General features: G+C 38.7%; 1 protein-coding gene across 1 annotated transcript in view; it reads left to right on the top strand.

Moving 5' to 3' along the window:
• Positions 1–9,334, top strand: part of ENPP3 (ectonucleotide pyrophosphatase/phosphodiesterase 3) — a 46,704-nt gene extending 37,370 nt beyond the window's left edge. Inside the window, exons 21-25 of the mRNA XM_054196888.1 lie at positions 1,824–1,959; positions 2,462–2,539; positions 4,495–4,627; positions 6,333–6,489; positions 8,019–9,334. Of these exons, the coding sequence (XP_054052863.1) occupies positions 1,824–1,959; positions 2,462–2,539; positions 4,495–4,627; positions 6,333–6,489; positions 8,019–8,192 (678 nt within the window). The 3' untranslated portion in view covers positions 8,193–9,334. The remainder of the gene's footprint in view (positions 1–1,823; positions 1,960–2,461; positions 2,540–4,494; positions 4,628–6,332; positions 6,490–8,018) is intronic.
• The last annotated feature ends 6,826 nt before the right edge of the window (positions 9,335–16,160 follow it).

Genomic DNA, 16,160 nt, shown 5'->3' with positions numbered 1-16,160 from the left:
TAAAGCCCAGTGCACTGGGGATTATGGTAGTTTTGTTTTTTATAGTGTAGTATTTTTTTCTTCTTGACTACGAAAAAAGATTCCTGGAGATGGCTGAAGTTGACATGACAGACCAGAGCAGGTGCCTAAAGTCTGTCACGTAATGCAAATAACTAATGTTATTAATGTATATAAAATAACTCATGTTGCTTCTTAACATTAATCACTAGCTAGTCAAAAGAAAATAACCAGCATCAGAAAAGGTGATGTGACAGGCAAAGCCGTTTTTCAGTTGTAACCATTTCCTTCAGAAGACATTATGGTTCTCTGACCTGAAAGATAAGGAGCCAAAGGGTTAAAGCTGTTGAACTGGCAATGAAAGTTTTCTTCTGATTCTGAAGTTTTGAGGTGGTGGCTATCACTGTCAAGTTCTCAATTCTTAATAAATAACCACAGCTTGTTTGAGAATCATTCTATTCTTATTCATAGACAATCTGTTTAAAAATAGCTTATTCCTCTATTTTGAGGAAAAGAAATGAAGAGACATAGCAGAGTGAGTGTGTTAGTTCACAGAGGAATCTGGAGTTGCATTAACTGTTGATCTTGTACTAAAAGGTGACACAGACACAGCTATTCTCGTCTCTCAACAGCTTTTGATATTGTTTACTTGCTGACTTGTAGATCCTTGAAAAAACAAGCTGAAATATTCTTAGAGTGGTTGCTTTTTCAGTATTTTGAGAGTTTGTAGGTTCATTATGAATTCTTATTTCTTCAGTTGGAGAATTTTTATCTGTGACGTCCAATGGAAATAGCCATGAGCAGCCTTCATCTCTTAAACATATAGGAGTGTTTGTGAAAATACAGGTTAAATGATGTATTACATATGTGACGGACAGGCAGCTCTAAAAGACTGCCCTCTGTATATACTGTGGTAGATATAGTTTCCATTAATATATAACCTAACTATAATATGGGCATCATAAAAGTAAGTAAAGAAGTTAAATCAAGGAGTACAAAGAGGCACAAGAAGAACATTCCAGTTCTTTATTTCTGCTCAGTTTTAATTGATCAAAATAAAAAATGTACTGAAAATCAGTGTAAATGTTTAACCACTGTTTATAAAGGTATAAAGCAAATAAATATGTTCCATTCTTACCAAAATGAAAATAAATTACATGTAAATGAGTATGAAAAAGAAAATGCAGTTAAACACAGAGAAGCATATTCTGATGTTCTAGTTAATGTTATCGTAAAACTACAATAAAGGTTATAGAAAAAAAGGTTAAGGTAGAAACAATTATACTCATCAGAATCACCTTTGGCCAGATCTTAGCTAGTGTGCATGTTAATTTATCTTAGTTGAGTTAGTAAAGCTAGCCAGTAAAATGTACTGAATTTGCTATGAATTTATTTAGCTTAAACTCTTCATCAACACAGACTCTTATTATGGAGATAGCAATCTCAGATGCTAAGATGAGGTTATAGTGTCATCTTTATAAACTAGCTGCTTTCCAGGAGGATGTGACATCAAGTTTGTGTTTCCAGAAATATGTAAAAGTGACGAATGAGCCAAAGTTGTCACCTGTTTTTGCCTAAGGTATAACCTTATTTTGCTACTACAATTTTACGTGCTGCATAAGGATTTCCCTGAATTACCTAAAAACAGAAGTAGAGGAAAAACACTAGGCAGAAAACATCAGTGTCCCTTACTTTCATTGACCTGATTCACTATGAAAATAGGAGAAGATTCAGTGAAGTCCGTTCTAGAAAGTTAAAACCATACAAAGCATTGGGTTAGCCACAGCTGTGGGTGTAATACTTTTTTTTTTTTTCCCTTTTCACAGGAAAACACATCTCCTCTTCCTCCCACTGTTTCAGACTGTCTGCGGGCTGATGTTAGAATCCCTGTTGCTCGGAGCCAAAATTGTTCCAACTACCCAGAAGAGCTGACCTTTACCCACAGTTTCCTCTATCCTCCCAGTGAGCATGGTTCTTTTTATAGCTAGAGCTTAGAAAGTCTTAATCAGCTGGATGTGGGTTTATGTTTAAACATAAACCCAAACACCAACACAAACTTCTTTGGATCAGCATGTTGGGCAGAAAAAGGCTTCCAGTGCTTGTAGACTGACCAAAAGCAGGACTTGTGCTTAAATATTTTCAGTTTAGAAAATTTATGTTTTTCTTTAAAAAATGGAACAACTTGAATGTGATGAAAACTGGTTGGAAAGATGTAAAGGGTTGGAGTGAAGGGCTGTCCCTCATCCTCTGTATGAATATTCATTTCCTATTGTCAAATTTGATAATTAATTTCTTGAATAGATTGTACAAATAAATTTGGACATATGTTTGTAGAAGGATCATACATTCATGCTCAAATGTAAAATGCAATTGAATTACATGTACCTGCAATTTATAGTGACCTAGGAAGCAAATTCGTCTTTGTATAGTATTTCATTAGTTTATACTTTGTTCTTTTATATAGACTTCAATTCATCTGCTCTTGAACAGTATGATGCCTTACTCACCAGCAATATTGTTCCCATGTATAGAGCTTTCAGAGGTAGGTTGCAAAGTTTTGATTAATTTTGATTAATTTTCTGTAATTATGGTTCTGGATTTGATAAAGTTATGACAAGGACTTAAAAACATTAATGCATGACCTGCAGTATATCCAATATATCTTGTGCAAATATATTCAAAACTTTTTAGAAGTAGATGTGTGAAATTTTAAATCACACTTATGTAAGTTAATTTTTTTTTTCTGTGTATAGTCCTGTCTGACCTCTGCTTAGGTATACCTGTTCACTTTTGAATTTTCTCTTCATCTCCTGTGTGCTGTCCTAATATGAAATGCTAACTATGAAACTCATGGGTTTATGCTCAAGGTGAATGAAAATGGCACTTTTTCTTTCCTTTTGCGAGATCTCAAGAGAGGACAAGACAAAGTTTGTAAACAATGTCCCGATACAGTGCCTGTTTCATCAAGCAGAAACTCAAACCAGACAATATTGATCTTGGAATATTTACTTTGGGCAGATGTTTCTATTACAAAAGTGCAGTAAGCTACTGTCCTGGTTTCAGCTGAGATAGAGTTAATTTTCTTTCTAGTGGTTGCTGTGTTTTGAGATTTGGTACGAAAGGAATGTCAATAGTGCATATTGTTTTAGTTGTTGCTAAGTGAAGTTTATACCAGTCAAGGTCTTTTTCAGCTTCTCATAGAAGCTGAGAAGGAGCCTAGACAGAACAATAGAATGGCTGATGGAATATTCTGTTCCATAGACATCATGCTCAGTACATAAATGGGGATTGGCCGAGGTGGGGAGGAATCCATGATCTCTGCTTGAGTCAAGCCGGGCAACCAATTCACTGCGTGCTGGGAGTGACCTGTGTCTTGTATATTCTTTTATCATTATTATTATTATTGTTATTTTCCTTTAATGTTATTGTTCTATTAAACTGTCTATCTCAGCCCACAAGGATTTTGTTTTCCTTCCCTTTCCTCTCCTTTTCTCCCTCTTCTCCCTACCCTTCCAGAGGGGAAAGGGGGAGTGAGCCGTCAGCTGTGGCTGCATGGTCCTAGTTGCTGGATGAGGTTAAACCACAACAGCTACATTAACTCTTTCCATCCAGCCTGACTCACATTGTTCATAATCACTGATAAGAAATTTTCTGAAACTGCATGTTATCCTCTTAGGCCCAGGTCATTTTAGATAGGAAGAGGAATTGTGTAAGGAAAAAGATGGAGGAAAAGCGATGATTTAACTACCTGTCTAATGCATTCAGATCTGATGTATTCATTCACTCATGCCGTATGAAAAACAGAGACCTAAGTGGCTTTAATCTTCCAAGTAAATCAAAGACATTATGAAAAATCCAGTTTTCCAAGAAAAAATCGACAAGAGATTTAAACATACAAGAAGTTACTCTAGACCATAAGCAAGAGGTAAATCATAGGGGATGCCCTCAACCCCCCAAATCCATCTGTTTTTTACTGTCTTGATAGCTGTAAATATTTGAATAGTCTTATTAGCTTATATCATACAAATTGTATTTTCTCAAAATAACAAGTGTGAAATAAGCCAAATTGCCTGGTGATATTTGGCGTGAATTCAGTAGACTTAACTCTCAGGTGGTAAATATTCCTCTCAGAAAGCCATTACCTCAGTCCTTACTAATTGACACAGTTGCAGGTGCTAGCAGATAGGCCAGAAAGGAAGACCCCCTCAGCTCTAGAATTGTAGCTTCAGCATTAGATCGAATGCGTTACCTCCAGTAGTGTAACGGACCTTACAGAGCTGTAATAGCATTTACCGTGGCTCTTTCAATGGCGACTGAGAATATGCCCCTTCTGATGAAATCCAAATTTTGTGTAACAAAGAGTTGACTTTACAGGCAGTTTAGTTTGGAACTTTTTATTATTAATCTATAGTGAAAAAGGAAATATGTTCTTTTTCTTTAGTGGTGAAATAACTTCAAATTTATGTTAAATATGCTTATATTTTCTTTTAATGACAGATATATGGGACTATTTCCATAATGTGCTTCTACGGAAGTACGCTAGAGAAAGGAATGGAGTAAATGTTATCAGTGGACCAGTGTTTGATTACAATTATGATGGCCATTTTGATACGCTTGACGAAATTAAGCAGTAAGTACATGGAAAAACCAGAAGTGAAACTCCAGGTTATTTCCTACTGTATTTCCACACAAACAAATTTCTATTCAAAAAGAACTGGAAACAAGTATCACAGAGAATGGAGCATTCCCTTTATAATACTACATCCACTGTTTCTCATACAACATCAAATACTATATGGTACTATAGAAGTTGAAGTTCCAGTAAAGAGAAAAAAGCCTTGCAGTTACATTGTATCTATGCACATGCACAGATACAGACCAGTAATTTGTTTCCCGAACTTATGCTGAGTTTTTTGGGCCTCTGCAACAGAAATACTGGGAGAATATGCGATACCTAAATCTGCAGATGTCCTTAAGCATAATTTTATCGCTTTTGTGTTGTGCTCACTCGCCCGTTTAATTTTATCACTTTTGTGTTGTGCTCACTCACCTGTTTGTTTTTTCCCTCTGTTGTCTCAAACTGATGTGTTTTATCAAAGGTCAGATTTCTGTGTTTGCCTTCAATCGATCATGTAACCGGCAATGTAAAGTGTAACGTTCGTGAGTGGCATCTTTGCATGGCTGTGGCTTACACAGGTCACTTGAAGGTCTGACAAGTTCTAGGTACATTTTAGTCAGCTCTGGTAGCATAAAATACATTTTAAAATTTATCTGTTTGTAGAAACAGGAGTAAGAGAAGACTTACATAAAAAAAAAAATCTATAAAAGAGAAATATAAAAGGTAAAGACCAATTATTTATGTTAGTGAATGAGGCCAGCAGGAGGAAAAAACAGGATAAGAACAAACAACTGTGACTGTTCCAAATACGGGGGAAATGCCTTGTGACAGTAAAAACACTTTAGTAGAAAAGTGCTGGGAAATCTGCACAGCTGAATTTGTCACTGGAGATGTTTTATTCAAGGCTAGACTTAATACCACATCTGTCAAAACTGGTTTGAGAATGGGAAAATCAGCTCTGCCACGAAGTAGGAGGGTGGAAGGGAGGAGAGACTAGGACTTCCTTCCAAGCAGAATGCTGTAATAGCCAGTCGACCACATAATGTTGTCTACAGTTTGGAATAAGCATGTTTTATTCAGCACGGTTAGTCATTCATAGGAACCCGTATAACGATTTCAGTGATGGCGTTTGGTTGAATACTGAAGATGTACAGCGAATTTGGGAAGCATTCAGCTCCTCGAAAGTTTATACACAAAAGTGACGAGGTTCGCAGAATAGCCAAAAAAGGGAGGCGAAGACATTTTGAATCAGGTATCCTAAACTGGTTTCTATAGCACATAGCCACAAGTCATCATTCTGACATTTCTTGCTGTCAAGGAACCTGAGGCTAATTTTCTCGTCACTCTTCTCCAGTTCAGTTTCATGTGGTTGAAATTCTTAATGTAATGAAGGGCAAACACGATGCTCTATCCTGCCTCCTTAAGATGTAAAGATCTCTGGCTTTGGAAAAATAGAATGTTGACCATGTAAGCAATCCTACTGGTTTCAGTGGTACCGCTTGTGCAAAAGGACTAATCCATGCGTGTTTGGCTGTTCATGAAACAGATAGTGAGGCTGCCTATCCCATCAGGTATTTATTTCAATTATAAAATAAATAAAAGTCATATAGTAGTGGAAGATCTATGCTGAGATCAATTCTATAAATTACTAATGGCATCAGTGTTTTTAATACTTGATATCCAGATAAATCCCTTATCCCTTATGTTTGTTTTGTAGGCATGTAAACAATACAGAAATCCCTGTCCCAACCCATTACTTTGTGGTTCTGACTAGCTGCAAGAACAAGTCCTATACTCCACTGAACTGTTCAGGCTCCTTGGATGCTTTGTCTTTTATCATTCCTCATCGACCTGACAACACTGAAAGCTGTGCTGTAAGTATAGTTCTATGCTCCTGTGTGCCAGTGAGCTTTGTGAACTGATTCCCAGTGGGATCCAGTCATCTGGAGAATCTTTAGAAGTCTAAGTGTTTAATTAATTCGTTCTCCATGAGCTGAGAGTGAGTTGAGAGCTAAAGTGATGACTAGAAGTGGAAGAAGCTCCAGGAGAGGTAGTTGGAAACTAATGAACTGTTATGAAGCAAGGAAGAAGAAGAAAGGAGGGTTTGATAGGAGGACTTGGAAATGCTGTCACCTGAGAAGAGCTGAGAACAGCAGCACAGCCAACAGGGTGATGAGATAGCTTTATGGAAGACCGCAGCATAAACTTACTCCAGAGGTATCAGAGGACTTTGAGTGTACTCCCTTCAGTGTAGCTAGAATTCCTTCAATCCTTTGTTCCACCTTTATCAAAATTAGGCAGTAGGCATTTAGGTAGATAGTCCCACAGTTGAAATTCATACTTGAGTGAAATAAAATCTATGCTTACCACTAAGAGTGTAAATCTCATGTTTTGTAGCAAGCAAAATAAGTTAGCTGAGTGTAATATGTATCATTAAGCCAGCTGAGTGTTCCATAAATTCCGGGATGCAGAAGGTTCCTTTGCTCAATGTGTGTATCAGAGTCTCCCCACAGAGAAGTATAGCGGCACAGACTTGAACTGGCCCTCAAAGCAATACAATTGTGTTTGTTTAGTTTATTTATAACTTTGAACTCATAACTCCAGGCAGGTGCAAGCTTGCGCTGCTTAGAAACAACTTGGGTGTCTCCACTTTTGTGGTGTGGATAATCCACAACTGCCCAGTCATCTTTTTGGTTCTTGAGAGTTGACTAACTCTCTAATAAACAAAATAAACAATTTGATTGAATTATTCTCTATACTTTAGAAACTAACATCTATTATTTCTAAAGTTTAGCAACAGCCCCCAAATATCATTGTATTTTATATTTATTGTGCCTTGCAGTGACATAAATTTAGTGAACAATTTGTGTCAGAATCAGATATTGGAAACCGAAAAGGAAATTACCATCTGTTTGCAAAACAGCTTTGTAGTAAAAGAAGTGAGCAATAACATTTTTGATTGATTACTGCTTAGTTGTTTTTGCTATCTAGCAATTATTATTGGTGTCCGACAATCAAGACTGAGCTGCTGCAAGGACTTTGTTCAGGTTGTCAGGTGGCTGTTTGGCTAGCCTGAGCCCTGCAGCTAATTTATACTGTAACTAAAACTATCCTTACTTGTGTGTTTAAAATATGACTCAACTGTTCTTTGTAGTTAAAAGTCATACTTGCCATTTCAGCATAATTTTGAAAGTGGGAAGAGGGGACATCCATTTGATTCTGTTTAAATGAGATCCCTAAATGCAAGGCTGCACAGATGTCTAGGAAAACCTGAAAGAAGTTTTACCAACTGGAGGCCTTTAGTGTGTCAAACCAGTTCAAACACTGGTTATTGTCTAACACCACCACCAAACAACAGAGTGCCTTTTATGCATTTGAACATTGTTCTTGTTTATTTTGGCAGGAAAATAAGTCACCTTCTGAATGGGTTGAAGAAAGAGTTCAGGCTCATTCTGCACGTGTTCGGGATGTGGAGCTGCTAACTGGGCTTGACTTTTACCAAGAAAGAGCGGAACCTATCTCTGAGATCCTACAGCTAAAGACATTTTTGCCAATATTTGAGACTGAAATTAACTGAGTATCTGTTAAAAAAGTGTCAGTGCTTGGAAGAAAGCAAATTTAAGTGATTTAACTTTTTTCCTTGCTAAAGTATGTAAGAAACATGACTACAGCTCTTCTGTGGGAAAACACAGTTAGAGGAGCTAATTTCTTTTTTCAAATTCATGTTCTTCAGTCAAGTGTTTTGTGCCAACAGAATAAAAATTACCTAAAGCAATTTAAATCATCATTGCTGAGCAAATCTTTCAAAACAGAGAATATTTTATCAGTAGTGGTTCGAAAAAAATATCTGCAAAAGGAATGTGTTTCATAGTAGAGAAACCCCAGAATTGCAAACTGCATGGAAAATATTTCTATAATAGAGCTGGAAAATACAACAGTTTGAGAGGAGTGTAGGTGGTTTTTCCCTTGTGTTTATCAGAGAGGTTATGGTTATCTAATACTAGTATGTCCTGAAATGTTCTGAATTTCTCTTTCTCACCTATTAATTCAAATGGAAACTGCTATATATTTAGAAAACATATTCAGACTTCCAAAAAGTTTGTCTATAATGGAAGTGTCTTCTATGATTATTGCCTGTGTTTTCCACTTGGGTTAATTCATTACGCTAGTAACAAGTGAAGTGAAGTCAGAGTAAATGAGCTATATTCTGTAGCCTTGAAGTCTTCAAGCATTCTCAACATGAAGAGGTAAAAAAAATGCTCTAGCTGGAGGAATGTTGTCTGGATATTTACCTGTATTTGCAATGATTTCCAAGTGCCTGACAATACCTAAATGTTTGTGTCTATTTTAAAACAGCTAAACCTGGGATTAGAGCACAAAATTGGTGGTGACATCTGAAAAATAGTCAGTGTGCCTTTCCATAGTGACTTTATACACAGAGACTCTTTACCTCATACTGTGCTGGGACAAGCAGTGGAAATTCCCGGATTCTGCTATTACAGAAATGTCACGCGTTAACTGAGTGTTGAGCTGACGTTCTCCACTGAAAATGCTGCTAAGCGCAGGTATGAATAACAGCAGGCAATTGACCATTTGTCAGATTTATAGGGACAGTGGGGGAGTTTTAAAGAAACATGTCAAAAATTATTTCAATCTGTAACGAGTTGTGGACTGAAGGAGATATGTCTATGTGAAAAAGGAAGCTTTAAAAGCCTGTAAAAAACCCAAACCCAAACCACCACGGGCCATTTTTTCTCCACATCTCAGATGATCAGTGTACGCGCATACACTCCAAACATAGCTTAGCACTATATATCTTACATCAAGATATGGGACCAAGCTGAATGTCAAGATTTGTATCTTTGGTTAAACCATTACTCCTTGAACATGGAATTGTATTTGACCCTGCAACACTGTGGCATCTAAGTTTGTCCATCGAAATTGGAGATTTCTGCTAAACTGCCTCAATTAAGAATACAATTGATTTTTCACTGCGTAGTAAATCATACCCTAACTTTAGTGAATGAATCTACATAAAACATACTAATTCAGGCATGTAAATTAACTACTCTAGAATCATAAAAATAATTTCAGAGATTAGAAGGAACAAACAGTTTCTGAAGAGTATAATATTTGGTTTGTCTACATTAGAAATTTAAAGTAGAACTAGCTTGATTGATGTGATGTTGTTGTGACTTGATATATTTAAATTTTAATTAACCCCTGTATCACCAACCACGGCAGCAATACAAGCTTCGGGCCAATACTCAAATTCAATTACGAAAGCAGATTTCTGGTGTGGATATGCCTTTGTGAACAGTTGCACTCGTGTTTGAATTATGTGTATCTCTTGGTACGTGCATGATGAAATAACGTCTTTGAAATTTGCCCAGACTTCTGAAAATTAATTTCATCCATGCTCTCACACATGACAGGTACTGGACTTAAGTAGCTGCAAAATTAATTCGCTGTCCGCCTTCAGAAGGTTCTTTAATATTCTTCTTTATCAAAATGTCTAGCGTCCCCCCCGCAAAAGCACCAACCCTGCTGATAAAAGTTGGCCCCTTCTGCACGAAGATCCCTGCCTATCAGGCTGACAAAACCTGTATTTCTCATTCAGTAGTTGTATAGCATCTAACATGAGAGGATCTTCATCATGTATTTGAGTTTTACACAAACTTTTGTGGTAATGGAGTCTGAAGTTGCAGTTACTCTAAGAAAGCAAATATGAAAGTGGTTCTGCTATAATCATGTTTATTTCCCCTACTATTTATTGAGCTGTGATAATATATCTAGCATTCAAAAGTGTAGTGGGTCATTTACAGATAAAATTATGGAGATTGCATAGGAATATCTAAGTGAAAATCTTCTGCGAGTAAAGGACTTGTTTCTTAGCCCTTTATTCTTCCCTTGCCACCGGTGCCTGGGTACTCTCTTCACGTTGCAGAGTCTCCAGCTTTCTCAGTGCCAATTCTCTCTGCAGTATCACACAGATTCTGTCACACCCTGTGACATAAACTCTGCTATAAACTGCTTCTGGCAGCGCTGTGTTCCCTCTCCTTCTCCCCAGAGGCTGTAATGTCCATCTGTTAGTTGATCTCGTGGTTTCACAGCCCTCCTTAAACCTGTTGCATTTTTGTTACATACAGGAACAAGCGTGGGAAGTTTTCTTTCTCCCATCACTACTAAGTTCAACCAGGGAGCCTAGTCATCGACTGCTTTAGAACGCGTCTGGATTTCTGACTTATTTATTTGCTGGAAAACTGTGGGCTAAGTTTTCTTGCTTTCCCTTCCCCAGTTACACGAGCCGGTGCCTGCGTTGGACATTGGGAGAACTAGTACCGAAGTTGATGAAAGGATGATTAGGGGGCAGATTTGGCTCTGTGTACCACCCTTGTATCACGTAATTAAAGCCACACGTGGGAGGAAGTGCAGCGCACAAACCCTGGCGATTTATGTAAGGGAAATGCATTAGGGCTTCAGTTTTAACAGAACTTTTAACAGGTTCATAGGCTTGCACAGGCATTTTTGCTTAAATTTGAAAATAGATTTATCCATTTATAGAAATAATAATAAAAAAATCTTGGCTGGTTCATAGAAAACACTCAATACTGTGTACATATGGTTGCACTACCAGCAGAGATATAGCCTGAAACTTATGCGGTTCCCTAAGACATTTGTACAGATCTTTTCCTTTTTGAAATAGAGTAACTTCTGCAATTTGCGTGGAGATGGAAATGAACAGCTGCCTCAAAGAGAATTAGTGTGCCACCAAAGCTACAAAATACAGCACAGTCATTCCAAGAATCTAAAAAATTTATTTTATTCAAATACCATTGGCCTGGAACATTTCAGCCACTTACATTTCAAGACTCTCAACTGATTGTCCTGGTTTGCATTTCAAAAGCAAAGAATACTTCTTTTTCATTAAAGTTATCAAATATATGAAAGTTCTGGTATGTAGAGGAGAGTAAGAGGGGAATAAATTCTGTCTTGCAGTTCAAAGCCAGTGAAAATGTATGTGACATTGCAAGAAGTCTACCTGGGACACGTTCCTTACTATAGAAAAGTAGGATAAAAGAACAGTTGACTGAATGTATAAAATTTATTATTATTTTTTTTACTCAGAAATGCTGAGAATTTCAGAATCTAAAATAAAGAAACAGTAAAAGTAACAATAAATAGACAATAACACATAGGAAAACCAGCATATGGCAAATATTTAGTTTTAAAACATACTCCTCCTTTGATAACCACTCTTCTTTGTCCTGAGAACTAAGAAATAATGCTGTTTCTGAAGGTTTCACACTTCCCTTATTTCCTAGGGGATGTGGATGTACCTTCCCCCAAATGTCAAGCCCTTGGTTTCTGTGTGTTTTAGCCAGTTTTGGGACCCCTGAGTATGAAGCTGGAGCAGAATAGGTGTAAATCAATCTGCTGACTGTAAAAGCAGATGTTGCTGAACTCCAGCCCTCACGGCCACATTCTGTGTGAGAATTAAAAATGTAAATTCTGTAAAATGTGATTTTCTATAGACCACTATTGAAGCTGAGAAACTGAGCACTCCTGTAGCCGTTGAAAATCTGAACTTGGGAAGATCTGGCCGTTTCCTTCTCTTATGCTTGGGTTTTGGTGTTTGGGTTTGGTTGGTTTTTTTTTGAGTTTTAGAGTATTAGAACCAAACCTGTAAGCAAATACAGAAATTTGGCACTTCCCATAGCTAGTCTTGTCTCTGTAGCAAGGCAGAGTAGTAACAAAAGAGAGCAGGCAAGGGAAACACAGCCTGCCCTGCTCCAGAAAATCCTACAGCCAGGGCAAGGAAAAGCTCAACTGACTTTTTTTTTTAGCAAGTACTGCTGTTTCCCTAACACCACGCCCTGGCTTTGCGGGACAGTCACCATATAAACCAAACTTTTTTTCTGGGCTTAATATTTATTATAGGCACCACTGGCTTTTTGTCAGTACCTCAGTGAAGGCTACCTTCAAAGCTGAGTGCAGACATTTAAACGGCACAGAATACCCTTGACTCCTACCTTGGACATTCTTCCTTACGGAAAATAGTATTAATGGATCTAGAAAGGGCTGTTTTTTCAAATTACCTCCCACACTGGTCCTGCAATGTTTCTACATAGGATGATGGGATTTTTCATATGCAAAATGTGCAATTGTGTTTATAAGTACAGATTTTTTTCTACCCTAACTGTGCTGTTTCTGTGCAGTGCAGGGAGTTCCTGCCCCTGGGTGAAGAGCTGTCAATTCGGAAGCAGCAGATGACAAATCTGTCATGCCTCTGGGCCCAATGTCTTGGCAGAAGTGGAGGTTCAGAAGTGTCTTCTTAATCCAGCAGCACTTCCCTGTGCCATCACATTTCCTGTGGGGAGGGGTAAGGGAAGACTTCTGGAATGACTTTCCTTCCTACTGTCTGGAAGGAGCAGGAAATGTGAATCCTTCCCTGTTCCTGGAGCAGGAACCAAAGAACAGGAGTGTCCTCAGGAGGATGAAAAGTGGTGAGTGGAATGTGATTTCGTGTCAGCTAGGGTCAGGGCTTAGGACAGCTTTGGATCAACCAGACATGAAGCAGGAGGAGTCTTTTGCCAAGGACCCAAATTACTTATGAATGTGTATTAAGGAGACCTGGCAACCGATGAGGCACATAAACCGCTGCCCAGGGAGCTCAGCCACAGCTTGCTTTGCCTGTAATGGTTGGAAGTTAGAAGGAGAGCAAGCACTTCCCAAGACTGGCTGCAAGGAAGAGCAGATCTCTGGGTCTTACTCCATGTGAGAGAAACATGGCTAGGGAGAAGAGGACTCTGGTTTTCCAGAGGCTCTCTGAGGAAAGGCAAACTTGCGGAGTTCTGTTTGCTGTCTAGCTTGCCTCTTATCACTGAGTCAGATTGCTGCCTAACGGATGGAACTACTCACCAAAGGCATGTGCGGTTTTGCACAAGATTAGGGACTGCAGAGTGGTGTTACAAGCTAAGAGGCAGCGTGATCTCATCTGGGCACAGTCCTCCCTTCCTACCAAAGAAGACGCTCAACTAATCTGACATTTGGCAGTAAGGAAGCCATTTCTCTGGCTGATTGTACCTCAACAACAGATGTTGTTCACAGTTACAATGACAGCAGGAGACGATTTAGAAACCACACTCTTAAGGAGAGCCATGGCTGGACAAGTGAATTTTGACCACATTGTGACTTCAGTGAGATCAACAGTTCACAAACAGAAATGCCAACAATACCAACTCCAGCTGTGCTTGCAAGGCATACAAAAAAGGCAACTGAGGGCTTTTTAATCATTTGCATGACTGCAGTGCCGTGTAGCTGAAAGAGAAATGAGCTATTGGTTAGGCTCCACACTTTGACAGGGGCATGATGAGCTAAAGTTAAGTTCTTTCATTTCCTTAAAAACAAAACCCCCAGGTGTTTTGTTTTTTTTTTTTTTAATCTAATTTCGCTCTTTAGCAACCTGTATTCTTCTAAGCAGGCTGCAGGCAGCATATACACAGTAATTCAGGAGGATCTCTAAGTGCCTACGAGGACCACTCACAAGGTAGGTGAAAGAAGAACCTGAAAAGACCTGTAACTTGAAGGCTAGTCTAGATGCATTTTCTAGATCACTGCAAATATAGTGGATCTTAATACAGCAAAGAATTTTTTTCTTATATTTAAGTTGAATTTCCTGTGTTTCATTTGTGCCCATTGCCTCTCATCCTGTCACTGGGCACCACTGAAAAGAGCTTGGTTCCATCCTCTTTGCCCCCTCCCTTCAGGTATTTATACACACTGATAAGGTCCCCCTGAGGCTTCTCTTCATCAGGCTGAACAGTCCCAGCTCTCTCAGCCTTTCCTTGTAGAACAGCTGCTCCAGTCCCTTAATCACTGTAGTAGCCCTTTGCTGGACTTTCTCTGGTATATCTATGTCTTTCATGTACCGAGGAGACCTGAACTGGACCCAGAACTCCAGGTGTGGCATCACCAGTGCTGAGTAGAGGGGAAGGATCACCTCGCTTGACCTGCTGGCAACACTATTGCTAATGCAGCCCAGGATACCATTGGCCTTCTTTGTCACAAGGGCACATTGCTGGCTTGTGTTCAACATGGTGTCCACCAGGACCCCCGGATCCTTTTCTGCCATGCTGTTTTCCAGCTGGGTAGTCCCCAGCATATGCTGGTGAATGGAATTGGTCCTCTCCAGGTGCAGGACTTTGCACTTCACCTAGTTGAATTTCATGAAGTTCCTGTCAGCCCATTTCTCCAACCTGTTGAGGTTCCTCTGGATGGCAGCGCAACCCACTTCACAGTTTTGTGTCATCATCAAACTTGGTGAGGGTACACTGTGCCCCATCATCCAGTTGATTAATAAAGAAGTTGACACCATTGGACCCAGTATAGACTGCTAGTGACTACTCAGCAACGGGAATGTCTCCAAGGTTGCAAGGCTAATCATTGTGCTTTTTCAGGAATGCTTTTTGAAGCCAGTGGTTTTATTTATTGTTATGAAATTTTCTTAGTGGCAGGGTACAAGCCTCTTATTCTGTAGGCAGGATGAAAGAGCTTTCTCAAAGTCCTGCATTTCAGGTATGCCAGACTTTTTTGTATGAGCAGCCTAACACTCATCAGCACAGACAGAAGCTCTATCAGTCAGCTGTAAATATAAAACACTCGATTTGATAAACCAAAAAAACTTTTCATAATAAATATGGGAACTAACAATCCTTGTATCCTTCTCTTATTATTGTATTCATGACATGCCAAAGAATGTATCTCTCAAATCTCAGGAGTAACCAGCTCTCCAGGGGAAGAAAGAGGACTGATGGGGAACGGCTGACAAAATGCATTTTGGAAAGGAATGCTGCTTTTGCTTTGCAGGCAAGTCAGTGAATGTAATTTCCATCTATTCAGCTGTTCTAGTTTGAATTCTTATTTTCTCTTTCCCATTGCTATTCATTTTCAGGAGAAAAGATGATAGATGTGTGGCTAACTACCAAAACTACAGCTGTGAATACCATTTCTATCATCTCTAGAACATTTGAAGGATATTCCCACCAGCCAAGAATGCAAAATGTGCTTCAGAAATGATAGCTTGCTTTAATTTCTCCTTATGAATTTCTCCCCCATTTTAGGCAAAATGATGCCTTCTCTGTGTCTGGGAGCACATTTTCATGCAGCAGCAAATTCCAAAGAGATTAGTTTGCAGCCCTCCTTTCCAGTCTTCCTTAAGGGGCATTGTCCACATCTTTTCATCTCAGCAATTTATATTCTTCGAAAGTTTTTGTTCAGATTACAGATGCTGTGTATCTCCCTAGCACTGTTAAGCATTTCATATCAGTCTTCAGTTACAAGGAGGAAGAAGAGCAGAAAAAAAGCACTGTCTGAATGCAGAAAAAACCCTAGAATATTCAAGTTTTTGTTCCTTGGCATTTTTAAAAGCTTAACTGCAGACCCATGGGAAAGGTGAGTTCAAACTGTTGCTTACTCTAATTCTTTCCACTGAATGAGAAAACTTGCCTCATTTCCTTTCATCCGTTATGATTTAGATCACATT

The sequence above is a fragment of the Rissa tridactyla genome, chromosome 3 (assembly GCF_028500815.1).
Source record: "Rissa tridactyla isolate bRisTri1 chromosome 3, bRisTri1.patW.cur.20221130, whole genome shotgun sequence".
NCBI lineage: Eukaryota > Metazoa > Chordata > Aves > Charadriiformes > Laridae > Rissa > Rissa tridactyla.
The sequence above is the reverse complement of the archived record's forward strand: the minus strand, read 5'-3'. Positions and strand labels throughout refer to the sequence as shown.